General features: G+C 35.0%; 1 protein-coding gene across 1 annotated transcript in view; it reads right to left on the bottom strand.

Annotated features, from left to right (window-relative positions):
- The window catches only part of LOC124358322, a 34,281-nt gene extending 10,998 nt beyond the window's left edge, over positions 1–23,283 (bottom strand). Inside the window, exons 1-5 of the mRNA XM_046810621.1 lie at positions 23,166–23,283; positions 19,055–19,155; positions 10,079–11,428; positions 8,463–8,558; positions 1,537–2,595 (exon numbers count right to left, since the gene is read on the bottom strand). Coding sequence (XP_046666577.1) covers positions 1,537–2,595; positions 8,463–8,558; positions 10,079–11,428; positions 19,055–19,155; positions 23,166–23,189 — 2,630 coding nt within the window. The 5' untranslated portion in view covers positions 23,190–23,283. The remainder of the gene's footprint in view (positions 1–1,536; positions 2,596–8,462; positions 8,559–10,078; positions 11,429–19,054; positions 19,156–23,165) is intronic.
- Between the last annotated feature and the right edge of the window lie 1,308 nt (positions 23,284–24,591).

The following is a 24,591-nucleotide window of genomic DNA, read 5'->3' as shown; positions in this document are numbered from 1 at the left end:
TTATATGTCATATTTCAGTACCTATATCAAAGTATATTTATAAAGCCAGCGCCGGTGTTGTTAGTCTGTTTGTGGAATATTACTGTCCAGCTATATCAGCTCGTTGTCAGAAGTGTGCATCATACTGTCTCGGTACAACAACCATATGCATATTATGTTATATGTCATATTTCAGTACCTATATCAAAATATATTTATAAAGCCAGCGCCAGTGTTGGTAGTCTGTTGGAATATTACTGTCCGGCTAGATCGGGGTTAGCTATCGTATTTTATTGTCTCAGTATATCAACCCTATGCATCTTACTTCATCATGACATACCTCACTTCAGGTTTGCATGTTATTGTACTTGCACCCTGTATTATATACCGTACCTCACTTATAGTACAAGACCTTCATAAAGCTACCACCGTTGATGTGTGTCTGTTGTTTGTCCTGAATATTAATATCCTGCAGAATCGAACATCAGAATATTGAATGTCAAGAAAGCACTTAAAAAATAAAACAGTAATTACTAAATAATCGAGATCATCCGATGTTTTATTTTAATATACCTCACTTACTATGGTAAATGTTTCTTACACTGCCAGCGTCCATGATGTCTGTCCTGTCGAATCATATTGGCCGTCAGAGGATTGTATGCCTATATTGTAATATAACTGTGATAATATTATGTAATATTTGTATAACAACTGACATCGCTTGTCACTTACTACACGGGATATGATGACAACCGTTACTGTTACTGTCCAGCAAGTTGAGTGATTTCAATCAGAGTCGAATTTCAATTAATATATCAGTGGATTCATGATTATTTTTAAACAATAATAGGCGTGAATTTGTATATCTTTGTAAAATAACAATATCCACTTATAGAGAATATCATATTTCATTAGCTTTTATGTGATGTAATGAGAATGTGCATAACAACCTAAGTCAAAAGAATTTTAATTTCCCTAAGTTATTTGTTATACGTTTATGATTATGATAGATGGATTAAATGAAGTAAACGGTATGTACATTGTGTTTGCGTTTATTGCACAGTACAAACTATAGTGTATATAACTTTTAAGCGTTCAAATAATGTTCAAAAAGAATACGTTACTATAAGTAAATTTTAGTAAAGTACTAAAGGTGTGATTATTACATTAACAATTGAGAATCCTGTAAAATATACAACTAGTATCTATTAATGAACCTAAATTTATACTGTTTCATCATAAAATACTGTCATAACAACTTCAGATGTCTCAACAGTTTGCAATGACTACTAAAAATGTAATGTCGCAACAGTTGATTCACTTTATTAAGAAATTACTGATCTTGGTATTTCTGTGTTATGTTAATGCATTGGCATTGGGCAAAACATATACTATAGGACCACTATATATTTTTAGAACTAACAGTAGACAGTATCTTTTTTTACATTTCTGGTACTTCGGATTCAAAGGTAGTCATAAAATTTAACAGCTCGAACCAGGTTATGTTTAAAATGTGACTTGAAGATCGAACTGAGTCTCAAAGATTCTGCTCGTCATTATGAGTCTATGTAGTCCACGGTGAACTCGGGGTGAGCGTGAGCTCTACCCCCAGGGCCCGCGATGGCCACCGCGTCAGGGTCGTACTCAAGGGTGACAGCCTGGCCCCTCCTCAGCACCGCCTTGGCAATGGGGGATGCCACAGCAATACCCTTGGGTCCCGCCACGGCCTTCGCCACGGGGCGTAACGTCAGCTTAGTGGGTTTTAGTTGCTGCCCTTCTGGATTTTCAGCTACGATAGGATCTGGTTCTTTACTATCATCTGAAACATTGTCCAAGTACTCATTCAGTAAAATTGGTCCGAATGCTCCAGGAGTATTTAAATGGATCGGAACTTCAGATTTTGCACTCTCTTCCAAAAGAGTATCTAGTCTTGATTGCGCCTTGCGGTAGTCTATGGGTGATTTGAGAACTCGGTTGCGGAGAGGGTCTACTGAAATCTGTGGAAATCTTCTCAGACTCTTTTGTAAGGAATCTTCGACTTCGTCATACTTACTAGAAGAAGGAACCTGGTATTTGAATGCATAAGACAAGCCTTCGTTACCTTCTGGGTTGTCTTTCGTCAAGCTGTCAAGTAAAGAGTAAATGCGATTGACCTGTGAAATCCTTTTGACCTCTATTGATTCTGCTACTTTATTTGATTTTTGAGGATCATTAACTTTTACAGAGGTATTGTTCTTGTTTTCATTAGAATTTTCATGAAGATGTGTAACATTCACATCAGTCTTTTCATTTGAATCAGGTTTAACTTTATCCTTATACACTGAATCGTTAGGGATTGAAGATTCATTAACTGGTTTATCAGACCCTCCAATCTTTATCCCCACGTTTGTGGCCTGCACGTGTTCATCAGCTAGGTTATAACGCTTCTGTAGTAGGTCCAGAACAGCTAAGATTGGTCTACGACGGCGCGGCGGCTGGAAGGGCAGGATGTTGGCGAGTCCTTGAAAAGCGGGCAGGGTATGTGTCTGATAGTCCTGCTGTTGAGGGACCAAAACAGCGTTGTAGTTGGGGATGTACATAACAGGTTTCTCCGGTGACTGTGGGAAGACCCAGAATCTGAAAATAAAACGAGATTGTTAGTTAGAACCAAATGCAAATTAATGCAAAGGGTTACATAACTAATTCCTGGAAACAATGAACATGAATTAAAAAAGCAATTTTATTGTGTTATTTTATTCAGAAAACAAAGTACACGTTTCGTCAAGGCTACAGAGAATTTTTCGTTTTTAGATATTTAATTTCCACTTAGCCTACTTTAAAATTTGAAAAATGTTTAAATTTTTTTACTAAATAAACTATGTAGTTCAAAGCTCCTGTGCATTACTAGAATGCATTACCTCATAATTTTTTATTTAAAAAAGTCTTTATCAGTTTTCCTTTTGTTCTTTTAATAAAAAGTTACACATTCCAAAAACTTATATGTTAAGGTATTAGAAATTAAACGGTAACGTTTACTGCATATTATGTGCTAAATATTCACGCATGCTCCCGTAATTATAATTCTGAACACATACTGATTAGGTACTCTATTTTGGTTAGAAGGTTACGCTTTCAAGGTGGCTTTTTTCAAATAAAAGCTCATGCATTTTTAAGCACGTTTTATTTTGTTCATGATTTTTTTAACAATGTAGAAATTGACATATTATGACTTTAGGAACGCCAAGTTATTTTCATAAAACAAATAATTGACAACTTAGTGACAACAAATATATATCAAAGTTATATATTGATCTATCGAAATGTAAAAATTACAATAAGTGTGTTATAAATATTAACTAAGTCCCAGATACTTGTGTCACTAAATGGTAAAATGCAAGAACAACATATTAATGATAAGTGATGAGAACAAACTTTACGAAGATATCAAGAAATTAATTGTTCCAAAACTCCAAGAATAACAATTCTATCATTTTTGCTGTTAGTTATCGTTATATTTGATTTTATTGTATTTCACACTATCATTTTATTATTTATACATCCACCTCCTAAATTTATTCTTAGCATTTTAAAGTTTGCTAATACAAAATTCCACAGCAACTTGAAACCTGCTTAAAAATCTCCAATCATGGGATTTTAAATTCATATAAAAACAAACATAAATACACTAAACTAAATAACAAAACAAGCACGTAGCAAAGTATTGCTTGTTCTAATAACTACGTACTTAACAATAAATTATGTTGGGTACTACTATTGGTTGACTCGTGGGATTACGACAATTTATCAAAATAATCATTTCCAAGCTTTTAGTATAGGCCTAATTGATTTTAATCCCCCGTTCATGGTGCAAAGGTTAAATTTGTAAAAAATTGTCAGGCGTGGTGACTGAACAGTTGGGGGCCGGGGCCTTGACATTAGTAGCGACTCTATATGTAAGAGACAGTCAGAAGTCTTTGTGGTTAATGTGTTTTCGTTGTTAATGCTTAGTGTTAAACAAAGCAAATATGTCAAGCTAAACATTTGTCAAGGCATTTAGTATCTTGTTTGAATAAACCGCATTGGCTTGCGAATTCAGAATAAGAAAACCTTTCGTTTCGTAACATTTGTAAAATTATTTAATAAAATCAGTACATTTTAATAAAACCTATATGTAAAAAAACTAATCAAACAAATGTTTTTTTTTTAGTATTTGCAGTAAAATAGTTCAACTATGATCAAATATTAGCTTCATCTTTCTCGAATACAAATTACAAATATGCTTAGTGTAATATACAGGGTGAATATAAAGTCAGGACCCCCCCCCCCTCTATTTTCTTCTATAGGTAATATAAGGAGATATCCTTTGGGTAGTGGTGCAATGTGGAAAGGAAGTTTCATTTTATGACATTGAAAATTTTTTTTGTCCCCCAAAAATGCGAAATTTTTGGGGGCAACCCAAAAATTTCAAATGTAAACCCCTATCAAGTGACCCCTCATTTTAAAGAGCATGAAAAAACTTAAATAGTAGTGAAAACCAGAGATTGCTATCTCTTTCCTAATCCGAAATAATAGCCAGTATTACCAAAACAATTTTACACCATGTCACGAAGATACGAAAGATACGAAAGTGACAATGTTCCAGCTGCATGATCAGCTGTTGGTGTCAGCTCTACTGTCTATTATAAATAATAATGCATCAGCTGAATCATACTGCTTATTGTGTTCTGACGATTTATTTACATTGAGGTTATGTATACTGATGATAGTCCAATTGATTTTGATGTGAATATTTCTTAATTTTTGAAATCGATTTTGAAAAAAAAAAATTCTCCAAATAAATCACTGGATGAATAACTTTCTAAATCACTCTGTGCCATTTTTTAATTTCAAAAATTAAGAAATATTCACATCAAAATCAACTGGACTATCATTAGTACACATAACCTCAATGTAAATAAATCGTCGGAACACAATAAGCAGTATGAGTCAGCTGATGCATTATTATTAATTTATAATAGACAGTAGAGCTGACACCAACAGCTGATCATGCAGCTGGAACATTGTCACTTTCGTATCTTTCGTATCTTCTTGACGTGGTGAGTTATTAAAATTGTTTTGGTAATATTGGCTATTATTTCGGATTAGGAAAGAGATAGCAATCTCTGGTTTTCACTACTATTTAAGTTTTTTCATGCTCTTTAAAATGAGGGGTCACTTGATAGGGGTTTACATTTGAAATTTTTGGGTTGCCCCCAAAATTTCGCATTTTTGGGGGACAAAAAAAATTTTCAATGTCATAAAATGAAACTTCCTTTCCACATTGCACCACTACCCAAAGGATATCTCCTTATATTACCTATAGAAGAAAATAGAGGGGGGGTCCTGACTTTATATTCACCCTGTATATACAGTGATAGAATTTACGTTTAACAATAAATATTTCAATATCAACTACTAATCCAAAATTTTTCCATGGCTTGAATTTCATTTAGATGTTCCATCGAGTAAAATCTGGAAATTTGCTGCTTATAAATGTGATTTCCTTCCAAACGTAATATTCAGGCGGACACGTTTATAGTTTTCCTTGATTGTTTCATTCTTCATAGCAATCGTTACGGCCTTGATAATATGAAAGTTGCCATTCGTCTTGCCTCTGAACCCATGTAGATACTGCCCTCTCCTTACAAATATGGTACTTGTAAGAAGACCGTTACTGGAGATGAACGATACAAATTTTTAAAAGTATACATTTCTTTTAAATTCAAAATCATTAATCGTACATAGATGTAGACGTGATATTTTGTCTTTTTAAAATGAAAATCTGTAACACGCTGTACGCGGATATTATATAGTCATGTAATTAGTAATGTTCATGTCATGTAAAACGTTTTAAAGACAAACGGTGGTGTTTATTATGAAGATTTAACGCATTTCTGTCACTTAAATCGTTTTTAAAAACTACTCCAATACCAAAACATGACCATGGACACTACAAGACGTAACAATGTCGTTTTTACAATCTCGTTTAAACCTCAGAAATTATATTTTTTAGGATATTGTTTTTGCAAATCCTAGTCCACCTAAACTTATAAACTTTGTACTTACTTTGTTTTATCCTATTTCTATGCAAAGAATGGATTCAAACTACATTTTCAATGAATGACGTGACAAATGGTTAAACGTCTCACTTTAAAGACAAATGGTGTTGTTTATTACGAAGATTAAACTAATTTCCGTCATTTAAATCATTTTTAAACTACTCCAACACCACCAAATGATCTTGCACATGTTACTCTGCCCAAAGCGCCAAGTGTTATGTTAAATTTAGCAATTTTAAAACTCAAAAGTTACTTACTATTGTGGTGAAAATTCCATCAAGTTGGAGCTGGATTCCGCTTTTCGGCCGTCTAGTTTCCTTTTGCGCAAACTCGTAACATTGCTTTACATCTGATAATTCCAAAGCACGATACGCAAAGCTTATCCGACGTTAGTATTTATTTTTAGCTGTATTTTTAATTTATAAAATATTAATGTATCAAATTGATTCGTTTAAATTGGTATTATGAGTGGATGTAGAACTGTATAAGTAACACTGAGCTAACTGATGAGCTTCTTTTATAAAATTAATATTGAGTTAAATTACTAGTTACAATTACCTTTTCCAGATTCGAAAATTGTTGGACCTTATGTGTGTTTAAGACTTGTTTGTTTATATTTCCTCGTGGTATTTTATTACAAAATGTATATTGTTTTATTTAAATTTTGATATCGAAACACTTCAACACGTTTTACTTAGACTACTTGTAAAGCTTTGATAGAGTTGAGGTTAAAAGAGGTTTGGTGGCAATTTTCAAAATGATCATAATGATCTCATAAGTCTTCAATGCAGGTAGCTTGGTTAATACTAATTTCATCTTTTAAAAACGTTATCATGTTTTCCTCTGACGTATTTTTATTTTATAGGTGTACATATTAACAACGTTAAGATCCTGATTGAATTGAGTGCTAGCAAAGACAATCACTCGGCAGACTGGAAAAATTTCATTTCTATCTGTCTGTTAGCACGATATCGTGAGAAGGAATGACCTCTAGAAATTTGGCAAGAACCATCATTTCTATATGAGTAACATCGAGTTCAATAATAGCACATGTCACTCCATCGGGTATGGCTAAGCGTTAGGGAACTCATATGGGTAACCATGATGTTAACGATAAAATCGTAGGATAAACAAATTTATAAACAGACTTTGAGCACAATCATATGTGTCGTTTTAACGTATGTGTTATTTGGTGCATTGGTTCGTTAGGTTTTTACATTCTATCATGTACTTCGATACTCTGTTGTATCAGTTTAATTCTACAGAGAAGATAGAGGTCGAGTTTGGTGTCTCTATGTATAATTTGGTGAGTCTATGCCTGACTCTCTGGCAGTGTGTCTGTCTGTCTATGCCTGACTCTCTGGCAGTGTGTCTGTCTGTCTATGCCTGACTCTCTGGCAGTGTGTCTGTCTGTCTATGCCTGACTCTCTGGCAGTGTGTCTGTCTGTCTATGCCTGACTCTCTGGCAGTGTGTCTGTCTGTCTATGCCTGACTCTCAGGCAGTGTGTCTGTCTGTCTATGCCTGACTCTCAGGCAGTGTGTCTGTCTGTCTATGCCTGACTCTCTGGCAGTGTGTCTGTCTGTCTATGCCTGACTCTCTGGCAGTGTGTCTGTCTGTCTATGCCTGACTCTCTGGCAGTGTGTCTGTCTGTCTATGCCTGACTCTCTGGCAGTGTGTCTGTCTGTCTATGCCTGACTCTCTGGCAGTGTGTCTGTCTGTCTATGCCTGACTCTCTGGCAGTGTGTCTGTCTGTCTATGCCTGACTCTCTGGCAGTGTGTCTGTCTGTCTATGCCTGACTCTCTGGCAGTGTGTCTGTCTGTCTATGCCTGACTCTCTGGCAGTGTGTCTGTCTGTCTATGCCTGACTCTCTGGCAGTGTGTCTGTCTGTCTATGCCTGACTCTCTGGCAGTGTGTCTGTCTGTCTATGCCTGACTCTCTGGCAGTGTGTCTGTCTGTCTATGCCTGACACTCTGGCAGTGTGTCTGTCTGTCTATGCCTGACACTCTGGCAGTGTGTCTGTCTGTCTATGCCTGACACTCTGGCAGTGTGTCTGTCTGTCTATGCCTGACTCTCTGGCAGTGTGTCTGTCTGTCTATGCCTGACTCTCTGGCAGTGTGTCTGTCTGTCTATGCCTGACTCTCTGGCAGTGTGTCTGTCTGTCTATGCCTGACTCTCTGGCAGTGTGTCTGTCTGTCTATGCCTGACTCTCTGGCAGTGTGTCTGTCTGTCTATGCCTGACTCTCAGGCAGTGTGTCTGTCTGTCTATGCCTGACTCTCTGGCAGTGTGTCTGTCTGTCTATGCCTGACTCTCTGGCAGTGTGTCTGTCTGTCTATGCCTGACTCTCAGGCAGTGTGTCTGTCTGTCTATGCCTGACCCTCTGGCAGTGTGTCTGTCTGTCTATGCCTGACTCTCTGGCAGTGTGTCTGTCTGTCTATGCCTGACTCTCTGGCAGTGTGTATGTTTTCCGCTGGATATCTCAAGAAAGAATTGAGCTGTGAACTTGAAAGAATGAATGTAACAATGTTCTACTTAGGCAACGTCACGTCATGCTTGGTGATGGACATGTTCCTTTTCGGAATTTCGACCTTTTACATAGACTAACTATACACAGATTATATAGAGAACTACTTCTTCTGTATACTTAAAATTTTACATGAATACATAAAAACTTCATTTCTAAATAGGCAAGAATTAGTTCGATGAAGGTGCATATCGCTCTACATCATTCTAATCAAGTCTACATCTATATAGGCTGGCAGATTCTTCCTTGAGGTTAGGAAAAATAGGTAAAATAGGTTAGGAATTTGGCGATATAGCCGTGAAAATCGTTATTCTGCAGAACTTTAAACTTAATTTGAATTAATAAATTAGTAATATCGTGAGTAGGCATTTCCTACCCATGAGTTTCTACTATTAATATGAATATCAAAATAATGCCAAAATCTTTATCACTTTTGCATGACATAACGCATCACATGAACTTATTAGTGTAACCTCATTAAATAAACGATAAACTCCAATTAATCAACACTAATATTGGGTTTGGTGTTTAAAAATAATTTCAACGATTGTAATTTTTGTTTGATCACTGTAAAATAATGGTTAAATTAGAATTGATTTTCTTGTTTCACTGTAGAATTATATTTTCATAGAGTTCAAGCTTTACGTTATTGGAAAAATAAATAATTTCGATTTGCAAATTATAATGGTTTTATTAGTTAGATTACAAAATATTTTCCAGATTAACGAAAACTATTTGTATTGCATTCTTGTTTATTTTACACATTGTATAAAATTTTGTTTGTCTTTAATCTGAAAGTGATATAAAATTATATACGAAATCTAAATACAAGTCAGCATATTATGAGTTATATTACTGTAAACATTCTACCATAAATAAAGTTAATAATACGTAATGAAAGGAAATAGTTATAATTATAATAACTTTAAAATATCCATAACTACATAAGAATTAAATAATTATAGTTATAATTTATAAATCTTGCATGTTATAGTGTGTTCATTTGCTTAGTAAATACAAAATATACAATATTAAAATATACTGTCTCCATCTACTTCATTATTGTTAAACTTATTACTAGTCTTACAGTAATACTGGCATTCTTATGTGTTGACGACAACAACGATAGTAACATTGAAATCTATTGCACGTTGTGTAATCTTAATCTATAACATAGCTATATTTTTAGGATATCTAATGTACAAAATATTTGAGCAACATTTAAATTTTATCCAATTACTACATTACATTTATAAACTAGAATTCCGTATACTCATTTTATTTCTTAGCCAACGTGTTAAATCACAGCACATGATATTTTCACTAAAAACTTTATTTAATAATGTGATAGTTTTACGATTCTCTGTTACTAAATTTTTGTTAGGTTTACAATAGCTTTGTAAGAGATCAGCTGTTGGTTTGTATCTCTTAGTTTTAAAATCCTCATCATCAAAACATTTGTTACAGGACACTACTGCTGTCCAATGTTTAGTCTAACTAAACTAGGGCAGTTGGATCTTGTACATCGTATTGATCCAAGGGATTGTCGTAATATACCACAGGTCCTTCTGCCACCGTTCGGGACCCTAATGGAGGTTCAAACTCTTGGGGTGCAGTTCCATCTATGTCCTTAGCATAGATGGGGAATTCGGGAACGTGAACCACCCTGCCACCCGGTCCGACGACTGCCGTTCCCTCTCTGGTAGTGTAAGCCGTTCCTCCTGGTCCGACAATTGCCGTCCCCCCTGACCCTGCTGTCGCTATACCTCCTGGCCCTGCAATAGCCACGCCTCCTTTACGAACTTTAAGCCTCGCAAATTTAGGCCAAGAATCTCCTTTGAAACCAATAGGACCGATTCTTCCCGAGGGGATATCAATTTCTGTCGTCACTTCTTCATCGGCCTCTCTCCCTTTTTTGTTCCTCCTACAAACGTCTGCTTCTGGGCCGTATTCGATTATGTTTGTGATTCCAGCCCATATCTCATTGAACGGATTATTTATTAGTATTGGAAAGTAGTCATCAAATATTCGAGTGTGTCCATTCTTAGAAACTGGAGAACCAGAATCCTTTGATTGAAATGGATTTGGGAGATATATGATGGAGGGCTGTTGAGGGGTCTGATAAAAGTTAGGGATCTGTTGGCTATAAGGATTTTGGTACATTCCCATTGTATTGGCAGGATATACTGGGAAGGCTCCCTGTGGTAGTGCCCCTCCGTATCCTTGAGGTTCCATTAAAATAGGTTTGATAACAGTCTGGTAATGTTGAATCTTTCTTCTAATCGGTCTATTATCCACTTCATGTGATTCGGTGATCACCGATTCTTCATTTTTATTACTTGGTTTATTTTCTTGTTTCTTTGACGCTTCCAGTTTGATTTGATTTTCTTTCATTTCTTTTATTCGGTTTATATAATTCAGTATATTTTCCTCTTCCTTTGTTTCGGATGAGTAGAATGATAAAGGTTGTATGTTATACACGAATGGTTTTTCAAAAGTTTCTTTATCTTCAGCAGGAGGGTTATTTCTGCTCTGGATTCCTAATCCAAAGTTTGCATTGTCATCACTTTCACGGGCCTCGATGTTTAACAATTTTGAGTTCTTAATGTTATTTCCATTGTTATTGTGATTTATGTTTTCGGTGTGATTTTTAGCTTGACTCTGCATTTCCTTGTGGCCAACCTCCGTACTGCCAGCTGAGACTGCACTCCCTTGCTCTTGTTCTGCGTCACGTAGCGGTCTCTTGGATCCGTCATCCCCGGCCTGGTCATACATCAGTGCTACTGGTACTACTCCGCCCTTGTACGCCTCACTCAGGGCTAACTCAATACTTCTGGGCTTCTCCAACCTGAAAAAAATATTTATATAATTAAGATCGCCTATTTATATTAATAAAACAGTAATTATCATACAATTAAAATGTATTTATTAATTTTACAAACTTATGTAAAAGATAGTAGCAAATGAACAAAAGACACATTTTTGGTATATGCCCTATAAAGACTTGACTCTAAGTTATCGTGAAGCAAAGAAAATAAGTACCAGTTTCGTCTAACCTAATTATTTTATATCACAATTTATTACAATTTTATATGCTATTCTAACTTTTATTTTGAAATCTGATAACACCTCATATTTTTATTAGTAAATACAAAATATCTGTGAGAGTGTTTACTGAATTCATGCAATAAAGCAGTATAAGTAAAATCTAATCACTGGGGAAGCTTACCTTAAATAAAGTATTTCCTCTGTCTTGTCCAAAAAGTTCCATGAATAGATATTTCTATAATCTATCACCGAAATCAAAGTAACATATCACCTTCTATTAACTGTGTTATCAAATTTCAAAACACAAGTTTATTTTAATAGAAAATATAGTATCATAAAATGAAGACCTATATGACGGGATAAATATTGAAAAACCTCGCTCGTTGTTAAAGAAACCTCCCGTGGTAGTAAACTTTCTTTACCGCACCTTCTTGTTTTGTTAGGTATTAAAATAGTTATAATAAAAAATCCGATGCAATGATCGAGTTATGTGTTAACAATAGTGTTGTAAATACTACTTTTACTGAAAAATAAAAATGAGAGACAATTCTCGTAATTTACAGTACAGCCAGAAAGGATTCTTGAGCATAACAATTCTCTTTGTTTTAATAAGAAACGGTATTAATAATTATAATTACGTTAGAAATGCATCATGTTGCTTTGTTTACAAAATCATTATGTATATTTCCATTGAAAAAATTAAGAATGAGGAGTGGATGATAACTTGAGATTAGTCAGTACTTAGAACAACGAAAGTGTTCATTTGGTGTTGAAACACTAATCACTGAGGTGGCATGTTCCAGGTACCAAATTACGGTTCGAGTTCCGGTGATGCCGCATTGTTGAGTCGGTATGCGTGCTTGCGCAGGTCTACTGTACTTTAAAGTGAATAACGGAATACTAACACGTAGCATTTGTTTCTCGCTTTACAGTATAAAAAAGCATATACTTTTGAAAATATTTCTCATTGGGCTATATTTTACGTTTGCTTCATAATATTCGCTACAACTCAGTTAACATAATTTTTGTAACTGACAGCAGAAAAAATATTTTTTATTCTCGTCTTGAAAACTTCTCAAAAGATTATAGTTCTAATTTGTATGACTGTGTATTAATCCGTTAAAAAATCTTATCAACTCTTCTCAGCCGGTATCAGCATCATTATATAGCAAAATATAATAAGAACAAACTAATACTAATATTGTACACAGTGCTTTAACGAAACATAGTCCATGGCCGTTTACACTAACTTTGGTACAAATCAAACCATTATGGTTCATTAAGAATAAACACGGATGTTTCAACAATTATTGACCTTAACATTGCATTGCATATTTATGTGAGACTCGTTTAACAACTTTTCCACGTTCTTAAAAGAAGATCTACAACATTTAACATTTTTATTTTCTGTCATGCACCACACACATGGTGAACGTCCGGAAAACCACCCCTTCACCATTCCCAACCGCAGTGAACTCTTGTACTCTACAGACCACACAGGCCTGTAATGCACGATGTCAATTGCTCTGATAAATTACAGTTTGTCCACCAAAATGAGGCAACTTTGAATATTGATGATCATTGACAATAAGGTCTTAATATATTTTTCTAGATGTGAACTCTCCCTTATATTTACTAAAAAATATATGAAAAAATGCATAATAATAAGGTTTTACTACTATTAGACACCACGTAAATATAAGATTTTTGACGAAATTTATATAAGTTTCTAATAAATTTATAAAGCGGGACACTAAAAGGGATCGTAGAAATTAAAGTCTATAGTACGGGAGCTAACAACGTTTCTAAAACAAGAATTTCAGGTCAGCTGAAATTTTGATATGCTGTCTTTCTTGCTCTTTCGGTTGGAGTCCGGGCTATCTGGCTGGCGGTAGTGGTTGCGTTTATTAATGCTTTACCTGCACAGGTAAAAATCCTGGAGCGCTTCTGCAAATGGACAACATGGCATCAGTCTAGTCACATGTTTGTTTTGTGTTTGTGTCATTTGTGATGTTTTATTTATTAATTTCGCTACAATCGCCAGTGGTAAAATGAAATGTGTTTCTGTAATTAAAAAAAAGCACTTCAAACTGTCTCTCTCCAACCACCTGTCTCATTTATTTCAGTAGGCTGTTCAATGTCACGGTACTTTAATTTGTATTTTAAACGTATATTCAAAATTTCCTGGCACTTCTTCAGTTTATCAACCACGAAAAGAATGATTTTATCGTTATGTCCTTTACAGAAATATATTTCATTTTACCACTGGCGATTGTAGTGAAATTAATAAATAAACATCACAAATAACACAAACACAAAACAAACATGTGACTTTAGACTGACGCCATGTTGTCCATTTGCCGAAGCGCTCCAGGATTTTTACCTGTGCAGGTAAGATGCGCATTAATAAACGCAACCACTACCGCCAGCCAGATAGCCCGAACTCCAACCGAAAGAGCAAGAAAGACAGCATATCAAAATTTCAGCTGACCTGAAATTCTCTCTCGAAAACGTTGCTAGCTCCTATACTACTAATAGATCTGCATAATTGCAAGCATGGTCTGATGTAGTCTACAGATACTTATCAGCTATGTAGTAAGTAAGCTCGCAGTTGGGAGTTAAGTCGTCACCTAGAGATACGATCAGCTGATGTCAATCACCGCTGCGCCTCGCCGCGCATGCGCTGTCAGTGTATCTCGTGTTTCAGTCAAGTCAGCTCGGACATGGCACGTCCGAATTTTAACGCTTTATATGTTTACATTCTTTATATACTTACTATACAGACATTTACACAAATACATCATGTATACACATATTACAAGTGTTCTTACGATTTTAGATATCATATTTATTTACGAAAATAATTACCGGATAAGCAAAAAACATAAATACTTTATAAACTACGGTTAGTATTTTTATTTTATTTTTATAAGTCACCCCTATGTTGGGCTAAAGTGGAACATTTTAAAACTCAAATTAAGTTAAAAGTATGATAACTTTCCTGATAATGTGCAAAAGCATCTGCTGTATGTACTTATACATTTGAAACATTACAACTTGTATGTGAAAGTCATGTTTATTCTTACTTAATTAAGTATTCGCACATTAAGTATCCTAAACTTTATGTACTTAGTTACAATATTACTGCAAGGAACGTGCGTCCCAATAGAGCATGTTTATTGCATCCTGCCGTCCATTGCATCGGTCAACTGGTGGTAATGTTCATTGCATTATTGCACATTGCTAAATGGAACATTTACTGCAGAAAAAAAACGTTCCTCTTTTAATGTATATGATCATATCAAACAGTTTGTTTTACAAAGTCATGTTCATGTATAGTAAATGGCCATTGGAGTGATTGTTATGAAATAATATCTAGACTGTTAGTATATTGTGTATTTTGAAGTATAATTACCTAGTATATTAGTTTAATTGGCATAGAAATATTGTTAGTACAGAAAAATAAGCCTTAAGTTCAGCATTACTTTGTAGCCCAAACATAGAAGTTCCATTAAGACTGTTTGTCTAGTACTGCTTTAAATTCCTTTTAAAGATTGCCTCAACTGGAAACTTCTTCAAACTATCCATCAAAAAATTTAGTATTTTAGGGATGAACTGTGCCATAACTTTTTTGAAGGTGTTGCTGTAGTGACGTGAACTGATGAGTGTATCCCTAATTCTGGTTGAATTATCGGTGATATAAGTGTGTGGACAGACTGCAATTTTTGTAGGTAAACACGGAGACAGAATATACTATAAACAATGCAGGTAAAGTCAAAACTACATTAATGTAGTAAACACTTCCCGACAACTGTCATGACTATCCCAGGCCTCACATTACTGCAACAGCTTTTTCAGTTAAAAAAAAAACTCTCTTAAATGAGTTAATTGATGCTGTCACCCAAAAGATAAGCTCAAATGACAATACAGGAACAGTTAGCACGTTTCATGGCAGATCTCCACCTTTTAAGACTGGTTTAATTTATTCCAGTCCTAAAAAAAACATTTAGAAGTCCAATGTCGATTATATTCTAATATATTACAAACTCCCTCACAGCACGGTCACTTGACTGACCTTCCACTTCACTTTTTAATCTACCAAACGCCATTTGGCTGAGAGAAGATTACTTATCGTTGATTGGTCTGCTTATTTTAAGTATCCGCTATTGGGTTTCATTTAAATATTTGCATATTCAAATTAACGTCTTAGTTGCTATTTTAAAAACTTGAATCTTGTATAGCTATATTTAAAATTAATTAAAATACAATATTTTAATAAAAAAATAATAGTTTCTAAATAAAATAATATTGTTATTACGATAAAATATTTAAACTGTGTCTTACTTTAAGATTTGGATAAAGATCTGTGGACATCTAACTCAATGCTATGTACCTGTTTTCTTGTCATTCTTCCTTCACTGTGTATATAATTTTAGATTTCAACTTAAAATATATGTTTTATTTTCTAAATTTGCAACACTATAAGTTATAATCTTCTTTACAAAACATATTGCACATAATTGAAGTCTAATACCCAATGGAAATAGTCTCTACATTGAACATAGTATGTAACCAAATAATCAATGAATATTTTTGATATGATTGTATTTTTAGTTAAAATTGTCTCATATATTTTAAATAGATCTATTTTTATCGGCATTATTCTTAAAAATTATTAATAGTTGGTAATGCATTCACTTGGTAAATAAAGCATCAAAATTTACATTGCATGTAATGAGTTATTCGATAATTAGCCATAACAACCAACAGTACTGGCGTGCATATTAATAGTAGCTCAATAACAATAATGATATTTAAACCTCAATCACCTTTACGGCCAGATCATACAATTAAGGAAGAGACATCTTGTAAGACTTTGCTAAAACTTTTCCAAGCATATTTAGGTTTTTCATATTATTAGATTTTCTTTAAAAAATCTGAAACTTCTTTACGTTATCGTTTTAAATATTAAAAAGTACAATTTGAGTATATGGGTACGTAATAATTATTTCTTTACACTAGACATTTCCATAATTCTATGGCTACAAATAATGCAGTAGTAGTCCTTGAGGTTTAAAGTTGTTATTGTGAAGTAAATAAAGATCAAGATAATTTCAATACAGCTGGTTATTACCAAATCAAACTTCTCTAGGAGTGATTTTTGATAACCCACGACACTACAAACGCCGACTTGTCATAATGGACGTTACGACGCAACCCCCAATCGACTCTAATGTATATAACTCAACTATCCTATGTTTATAAAATTGTTTCAAAAGATTGGTCTTTATAATGTTATCAAAACATATTGGATTGTTCTTACTATAGTATACACATAGTTTCACACTTGTAAAGGAAGCAGTTCTTTTGAAGCCTAAACGATAAATCTTTTGGCGGCTACCGTGTCGGTTTTCATATTTTTCCTCTTCGTTTCCCACTTTTTATGATTAGGTAAAATGTAGTTTTGACTAGAATACTCATATTAATAAGTAAAGTTCGTTATCAAACAACAATAGCGCTGAGATCCAAATCGAAGTAAATGAGTACAAATTAGCAAGCGGAACGATAAGGAGTCACTATCACGGCTTCGTCAGGTTTATCAGTTGGTATGTTATTATTGGGGGCTTTCAGTTGATCCCAAAATAAATGTAGTAGCACATGAAAATTAAAACTTTACGTTAATATGCACATTTAGTTGGAAATGCACATCCACATATAAAACTCACTGTTTGTAAACCATACACGAAAGGTCATTTCCTTTTAACGATTAGAACTAGTGATCAAATACAAGGAAGCATATTTGTTGATGTACTTGTTTCTGCATCCTGTACTGTATTCTTATATTAGCGAAATATACTCAGCAGTTAACTATAAATTACACACATACGTCTTATTCAGCCACGTAAGTTTTATATTGATTTTCCAGCCACACTGCCATGAATATGAATAAGAATTCCACTACTCGCCGAATTAACGTAACTAAGTACATAGAGAAACCAAGTTTCAAATCTCTATAACCGTTCTATCAAGAGTTATCACAGATAAATAAAGAGAAATAAATATAGACAGTCAGACGAACTCCCCTTTGATGTTTTGAATGCAAAATCAATAAGGTTCTTCATTGGATCAAGATGATCCTACTGTATGTACCAAGTTTCAAGTCTCTAGGACTCTGCTATCAGACTTATCACCCAGATGGACTGTCCTTTAATATTTTAAACAGAAAATAAATAAGGTTCTTCATTGGACCAAGATGATCCTTACTGTATGTACCAAGTTTTAAGTCTCTAGGACTCTGCTATCAGAGTTATCACACAGACGGACTGTCCTTTAATATTGTAAACAGAAAATCAATAAGGTTCTTCATTGGACCAAGATGATCCTACTGTATGTACCAAGTTTTAAGTCTCTAGGACTCTGCTATCAGAGTTATCACACAGATGGACTGTCCTTTAATTTTTTAAACAGAAAATCAATAAGGTTCTTCATTGGATCAAGATGATCCTACTGTATGTACCAAGTTTTAAGTCTCTAGGACTCTGCTATCAGAGTTATCACACAGATGGACTGTCCTTTAATTTTTTAAACAGAAAATCAATAAGGTTCTTCATTGGACCAAGATGATCCTACTGTATGTACCAGTTTTAAAGTCTCCAGGACTCTGCTATCAAGAGTTAATACACAGACGGATAGACGGGTGGTTTCCTCAATTTCTGAAACTATAACATTTTCTGTATATGATTGTGTCAGTGTTAGCGGCGGAGAAAATTAAGTAGACGTTTCTCTCTTCCTTTCCTTTCATCACAACTATACAGAAGAAATATACCTATCATTCTTATTAATGTTGTTTGTCAGAAATATTGTACGTTTCTGTGTGGTTGTAATGCCTAGATAGAGCTACATTACTAAATATTTAGATTCAAATTGTCGTTTTCAATCTTTAAAAGTATGTTTTATTGTAATTAATTGAATTTGTACATACATTTCCCGTTGGATTTACTTTATATAATGTTTGTTTCTGTTGTACATCATGTGTGTACAAACAATCTAAGTATTACAAACCCTCCAGCTTAAGTGTATATTTTAATAACGAAGTATGGATGCCCTTGCTAGAGTGAGTTAAACTCTCTGTTTTCAAAATGCATTGCTATTTGATGCACTTAACTTAAAACATGACCAAAAATCTATAAATACAATAAGATCGCCAATATAACATTCCAAGAACACATCACTAATCGAGTAAATTTGAATTTATAGTTAATTCAGTCTGTAGGACAAATATTCGTAATAGTTCGTTCATCCGAATGAACTTCATGTACTTTCTCAAGTAAACACACTATAGACAACAATAAAGTGCCTCAATACAGTTATAAGACTTATGGAAGCCCGGAAGAGAAAATGCTGACATTTACAGGGATCGACTTACGGGTCTGAAGAGTCCACAACAGTCTGTCCTCGGGCGTTTCTTAGGGAGATCTCCGCACTCGGCATCGCCACCACCACCATAACAGCTGCGAACCAGCAGAACTGCAACAAGGGAAACGGTAAGGTATGTGCGTCATTACACGGTACTTAACTTGCTATAAACAGGCATCAGGTTTTTTTGTGCAGAGAGGTGCTGCGGGTCATTATCAGGGAAGAAGAAGAGAGGAGCAATTTAATAGCACAATGACGTGGTTTTGTTAGGCAGATCAGTAGAGAAGATTCACAGCCAGGGTCATCGATCGCTTCTCGCACGTCCACCGGTCTCCCGCCGCAGCGTCGTCCGTCAGGCTCGCGTCACTCGACTTGTCTCGCGTTGACTTATCACAGAAGCTCACGCACAATGAAGGCAGATCACACAGCCAGGGTCATCGATCGCTACACCGGTCTCCCGCTGCAGCGTCGTCCGTCAGGCTCGCGTCACCCGACTTAACCGACAGAAGCTCACTGCACAATGACGTGGTTTTGTTAGGCAGATCAGTAGAGAAGATTCACAGCCAGGGTCATCGATCGCTTCTCGCACGTCCACCGGTCTCCCGCTGCAGCGTCGTCCGTCAGGCTCGCGTCACCCGACTTATCACCGACAGAAGCTCACTACTTACAATTTAATAGCACAATGACGTGGTTTTGTTAGGCAGATCAGTAGAGAAGATTCACAGCCAGGGTCATCGATCGCTTCTCGCACGTCCACCGGTCTCTCGCTGCAGCGTCGTCCGTCAGGCTCGCGTCACCCGACTTATCACCGACAGAAGCTCACTACTTACAATTTAATAGCACAATGACGTGGTTTTGTTAGGCAGATCAGTAGAGAAGATTCACAGCCAGGGTCATCGATCGCTTCTCGCACGTCCACCGGTCTCTCGCTGCAGCGTCGTCCGTCAGGCTCGCGTCACCCGACTTATCACCGACAGAAGCTCACTACTTACAATTTAATAGCACAATGACGTGGTTTGGTTAGGCAGATCAGTAGAGAAGATTCACAGCCAGCCAGGGTCATCGATCGCTTCTCGCACGTCCCCCCGGTCTCCCGCCGCAGCGTCGTCCGTCAGGCTCGCGTCACCCGAATTATCACCGACAGAAGCTCACTACTTACAATTTAATAGCACAATGACGTGGTTTTGTTAGGCAGATCAGTAGAGAAGATTCAAAGCCAGGGTCATCGATCGCTTCTCGCACGTCCACCGGTCTCCCGCCGCAGCGTCGCGTCGTCCGTCAGGCTCGTATCACTCTACGTATCACCGTCAGAAGCTTCCGTAATGCTCACTACTTCAGATTAATCAATAACGACAAAGTGTTCATTGCCCACCTTTCAACAAGTTAAAATGTTCCCTTAGAACAAACACATTATTGTTTATAACTGAACGAGCAGAGTAAAAAAAAACATGATTGATTTTTACGTTGCATTGTTAAACTACAAGCAACCAACTTAAATAGAACTACGAGTATAGTATCCATTCAATTAGTTGTCTTATATTTCGCTACGTCTAGATGAACTGTTCAAGTTTTATTTAGCGTTAAGAGTAGCATGGGCTGTGAAGTCCAGGATATTCATCTACATCTGTACGTAGTTCTATATGACTAATTAGTATTCATAATTCTACTTAGTATTCATAAAAGTAATACGGTAAAATACAAAGAGTCTAAATCGACCATATTTTCTTTTTAATGCAAATAATTGGGGCATTATAGAATATTAGCCTAAAATATATAATGAAGGGTGTGTATACAGCAATTTAGGCCACAATTAAATCCGTATAAATGAATTTGGTGGGAGTTTTTTAATGTCTTTGAATTATGATGAATATTTTTAAAAACATCGTTATAAAAAACTATTTTTAATCATAAAATCCCTTGGAAGATATTCACTTTCTTAATACGTATTCATTATTAGTGGAAAGTGAGACCTAATTAAAAAACATAAAGGACGCGTCAAATGATTACTTAACCAGTTATCGCTGTTTAGAAATGATAGAGAGAAAATACGAGCTTTATAACAGCTTAATATTCAGTTTTATTAACGATATAATATATCAACCAGCATTTGTGCAGGCGCGCGCGCGCGCGCTATTGCGTGTGTGTGTGTGTGTGTGTGTGTGTGTGTGTGTGTGTGTGTGTGTGTGTGTGTGTGTGTGTGTGTGTGTGTGTGTGTGTGTGTGTGTGTGTGTGTGTGTGTGTGTGTGTGTGTGTGTTAGCTCGTGTATAGGCACTTTGAATTACCACATCCATAAACACCCACCAACCTCCGGGGTCAGTCACATCACTGTGGGGAGAGGAGAGGGAGTTGCCAGTTCAAAATTTTCCACAGAGATTTACGTCCAGGAATGTGGGAAGAAAGCAGTAAGATATGTTTTTATATTAATAAGTTTTAATGTATAGTTTAAAATGGTCCAACTTTAACGGGGATTTTTTTATCGTTTGCCACAACACAAAATTCAAAATTTTCAGAAAGTTATTGTGAGGTTCTTTGTGGATAGATTTTTAATATTTTGAGTTTAATTGTAATAACATACTATTAATTTAGAACAATAAACAATTTAGGATATAATGTATGTTATAACATATATAATTAAAAACTTGTGTTGAGGATTTAACTACGTAATAATTCGAACCCTTCTTTGTGCATATAATACCATTGTATTATAATATAAAATTATTTCCACATACATTCAGAGGTGAATAATATGGTTAACTGTTTTATAACATTTAATAACTAAATGACAGACACTATCTCAACAATAGCAATTTAAACTGTTTATAAATTGCAGTTGTGTGGTTGTTTGATATTAGAATTTACAAAGTTGATTGGTGGGCGAAACGAGTTAAGGGGTTTAGGTTGACGAGAATATGCTTATTCAATTATAACAGCATAATATATTAGTGTTTATGAAACTAAATTGCCAGTCAAGAAATGCTAAGTAAAAGTAAGTCTTCCACCAGTCAAAGGAAACATAAATTGTAAGTTTGACGCAATAATAAAGCTTCTTTTATGAAGAAATGACCACACCCTGTAATTACCAGGAATAAACTGACCCGCCTTAGTCAAAGTGATTAGAATGCAAGGATGACATTTGGCAGCTGTTCTGGCCTTGGCGGGCCAATGCTACCAACCTTGGAGGTAAAATCTTCAATCGAATCAATATACTTAATTATTTTTAGTTAATTATACACATATTATTTCAGCTAATCTTTTACTGTATTCAGAGCAGTCCTAAGTACAAGAAAACTTTAACGCTCAGACCTAAAAATCACACAGTTTTTGTCGGTATTAATATTTTAAACAGTTGGCAGCCATGTTGGATGAAGTGTTGTTTGACATAAGCTAATAAGTGTTGTTTATTTTTAGTTTGGTATGGAATTATGAATAAAAAATAAATTTTTAACGCATAAATCATTTTGAATATTAATTAACAATATTAAAACATAATTAAGAATCTCAAACGAATGTTCAAAACTTTCTTGAAGAAATATAAAATTAGAGCTTTTCTACAAGCCAATGCAGAAATATTTAAAAATTACATAGCCACGTTGTAAATTTAATCAATAATTATGTTTACAATTTAACTAAATCTATGTTTCCTTTGTTTTTCTTTTACTAAAAAATGTACGATGTAAAATACCACACAATATAAGAACAACTTCCAAATACCAAAAACCTTATTATTATCCATTACTGTACGCTAGTAATACCACAGTATTATGAAACGTTGTCTGAATAGAAATTTATGAGACGTTAAGATGCTGAAATACTTCCTAAAAAGTTATACAACATCGCTAAAGAATTTTCTGAAAAAAAAGAAAACTCTTCTAATAAATTACTTTAAATGCGCAATTAGTCAATTAAGAAAATCTATTAATACTGTTTGAAGAAAACAATTTTGAAAAGTTAAAAACTTAGAATGAATAGCAAACATAACCTAAAAGTTGGGAATGTTGACGATCAGCTGGTCAGCTATGATTGTTATGCAGCAAGTACCATAGCAGCTGATGACGCAATAGACAATACAGTACAGTACAGTAGAGTATAAGAGACAGGTTGACATTGACCCCAGACTCACCAGTCTCACTGCAAGGGATCCCATATCGGCGAGGTGACGAGTGCGTCCCTGCGCAGTGTACGGTGGCTTTTGAACCTGTTCTATTCGCAGTAGGATGCTCGGTCGCGGTTCCCCTCCGCCATTCAGATCTTTTGTCGCCCGTCCTCCCACTACTTCACACCCTTAATTAACTTGATATCTGATTCGTAATTAGCTTAAATTCCCAATGGATAAACAAGAATTACGTTACAGTAAAAACTTAACAGCTACCTAAAGATTGAAACAAAATAATCAAAAAAACCAAAACCTGTTTCTTGTATCTTATATATCTGTAACATTTCTGGTGTGAAAGTATTTCGATTAAAATTAAATTAAAGTTAAATATTACTTTTATTATTTTAACCTTTATGGCTGTAGGTAGGTTTCTTTTCACAATAATTTCTAATAGTTTACTATCAAAATTATTACTAATAGCTCATAAACTATATTAGTTTAAATATTATTTTATATTTGTCTTAAATAACAGTTATCGGCTTCATGCGTTATTCCTGCTGAATAACAGGGGCGCCATAGGCATATCCTTTATAAATGGCATACCAAACACTCCTGAAATAAGTAAAAGCCGTTAGAAGAAAAACTGGAAGTGCCAATCTCATGATTTATTTTAGATTAATAGACTTTGAGTCTTAAGAACAGTAGCTTGGAGCCCTGAAGTCTGTCAATCAAACAGTTTCTATATGTACCTTTATATACCAGTGGCATATTATTCGACTAAACGAATTAAAGAATAATTTTCCAAACCCATTTTCATTTTTTCTATTGATCTCCCCTAGAATTGAATCCGTGATCTCTTGTTTGGAGAGCTCCACCCTTAACCCTACTCTACGGTAAATCGCACATATGTTGTTCAGTTAACTGCTATTTATTGGTAAAATATTATTGGACAAACTGGTATTAGTCTATGCGTAAAAGCTAAGTATTTAAATGAAAGGTAGAGCTCAGTATGCGGTGGCTTGTTATCTACCCAGATCAGTTTCATATGGGAAGTAAACTATTGCAATGATATAAAAAAAATGTATCTAAAGTATAAACATGAAATGTTACAACACATTTGTAACAACTAAAAATGCAATTATGCATTATGCATTATGATGCAATGTTGAATCACAATAGCTTCATATACAAATATATTGTAAATTTTCGACGTTCTCAATGAGTACTTTTTAATGAATATCACAAAACTTAAACTTGGGTAGATTTATAAGGTGGCATTACCGGAAGGTTGTATGTGTTGATCATCAATGGGTTGGCTTCCTTCGCTATGCTTGAGGCGTGATACTAATGATAGTTAATCATTTAACGAAAGTCAATAGCATGTCCATTTGGCTTTTAAACATTGTTGTAATTCACTTTTGATGTTTATCTTATGCATGCAATTAATATTTCT

The sequence above is a fragment of the Homalodisca vitripennis genome, chromosome 3, assembly GCF_021130785.1.
Source record: "Homalodisca vitripennis isolate AUS2020 chromosome 3, UT_GWSS_2.1, whole genome shotgun sequence".
NCBI classification, from domain to species: Eukaryota; Metazoa; Arthropoda; class Insecta; order Hemiptera; family Cicadellidae; genus Homalodisca; species Homalodisca vitripennis.
The sequence above is the reverse complement of the archived record's forward strand: the minus strand, read 5'-3'. Positions and strand labels throughout refer to the sequence as shown.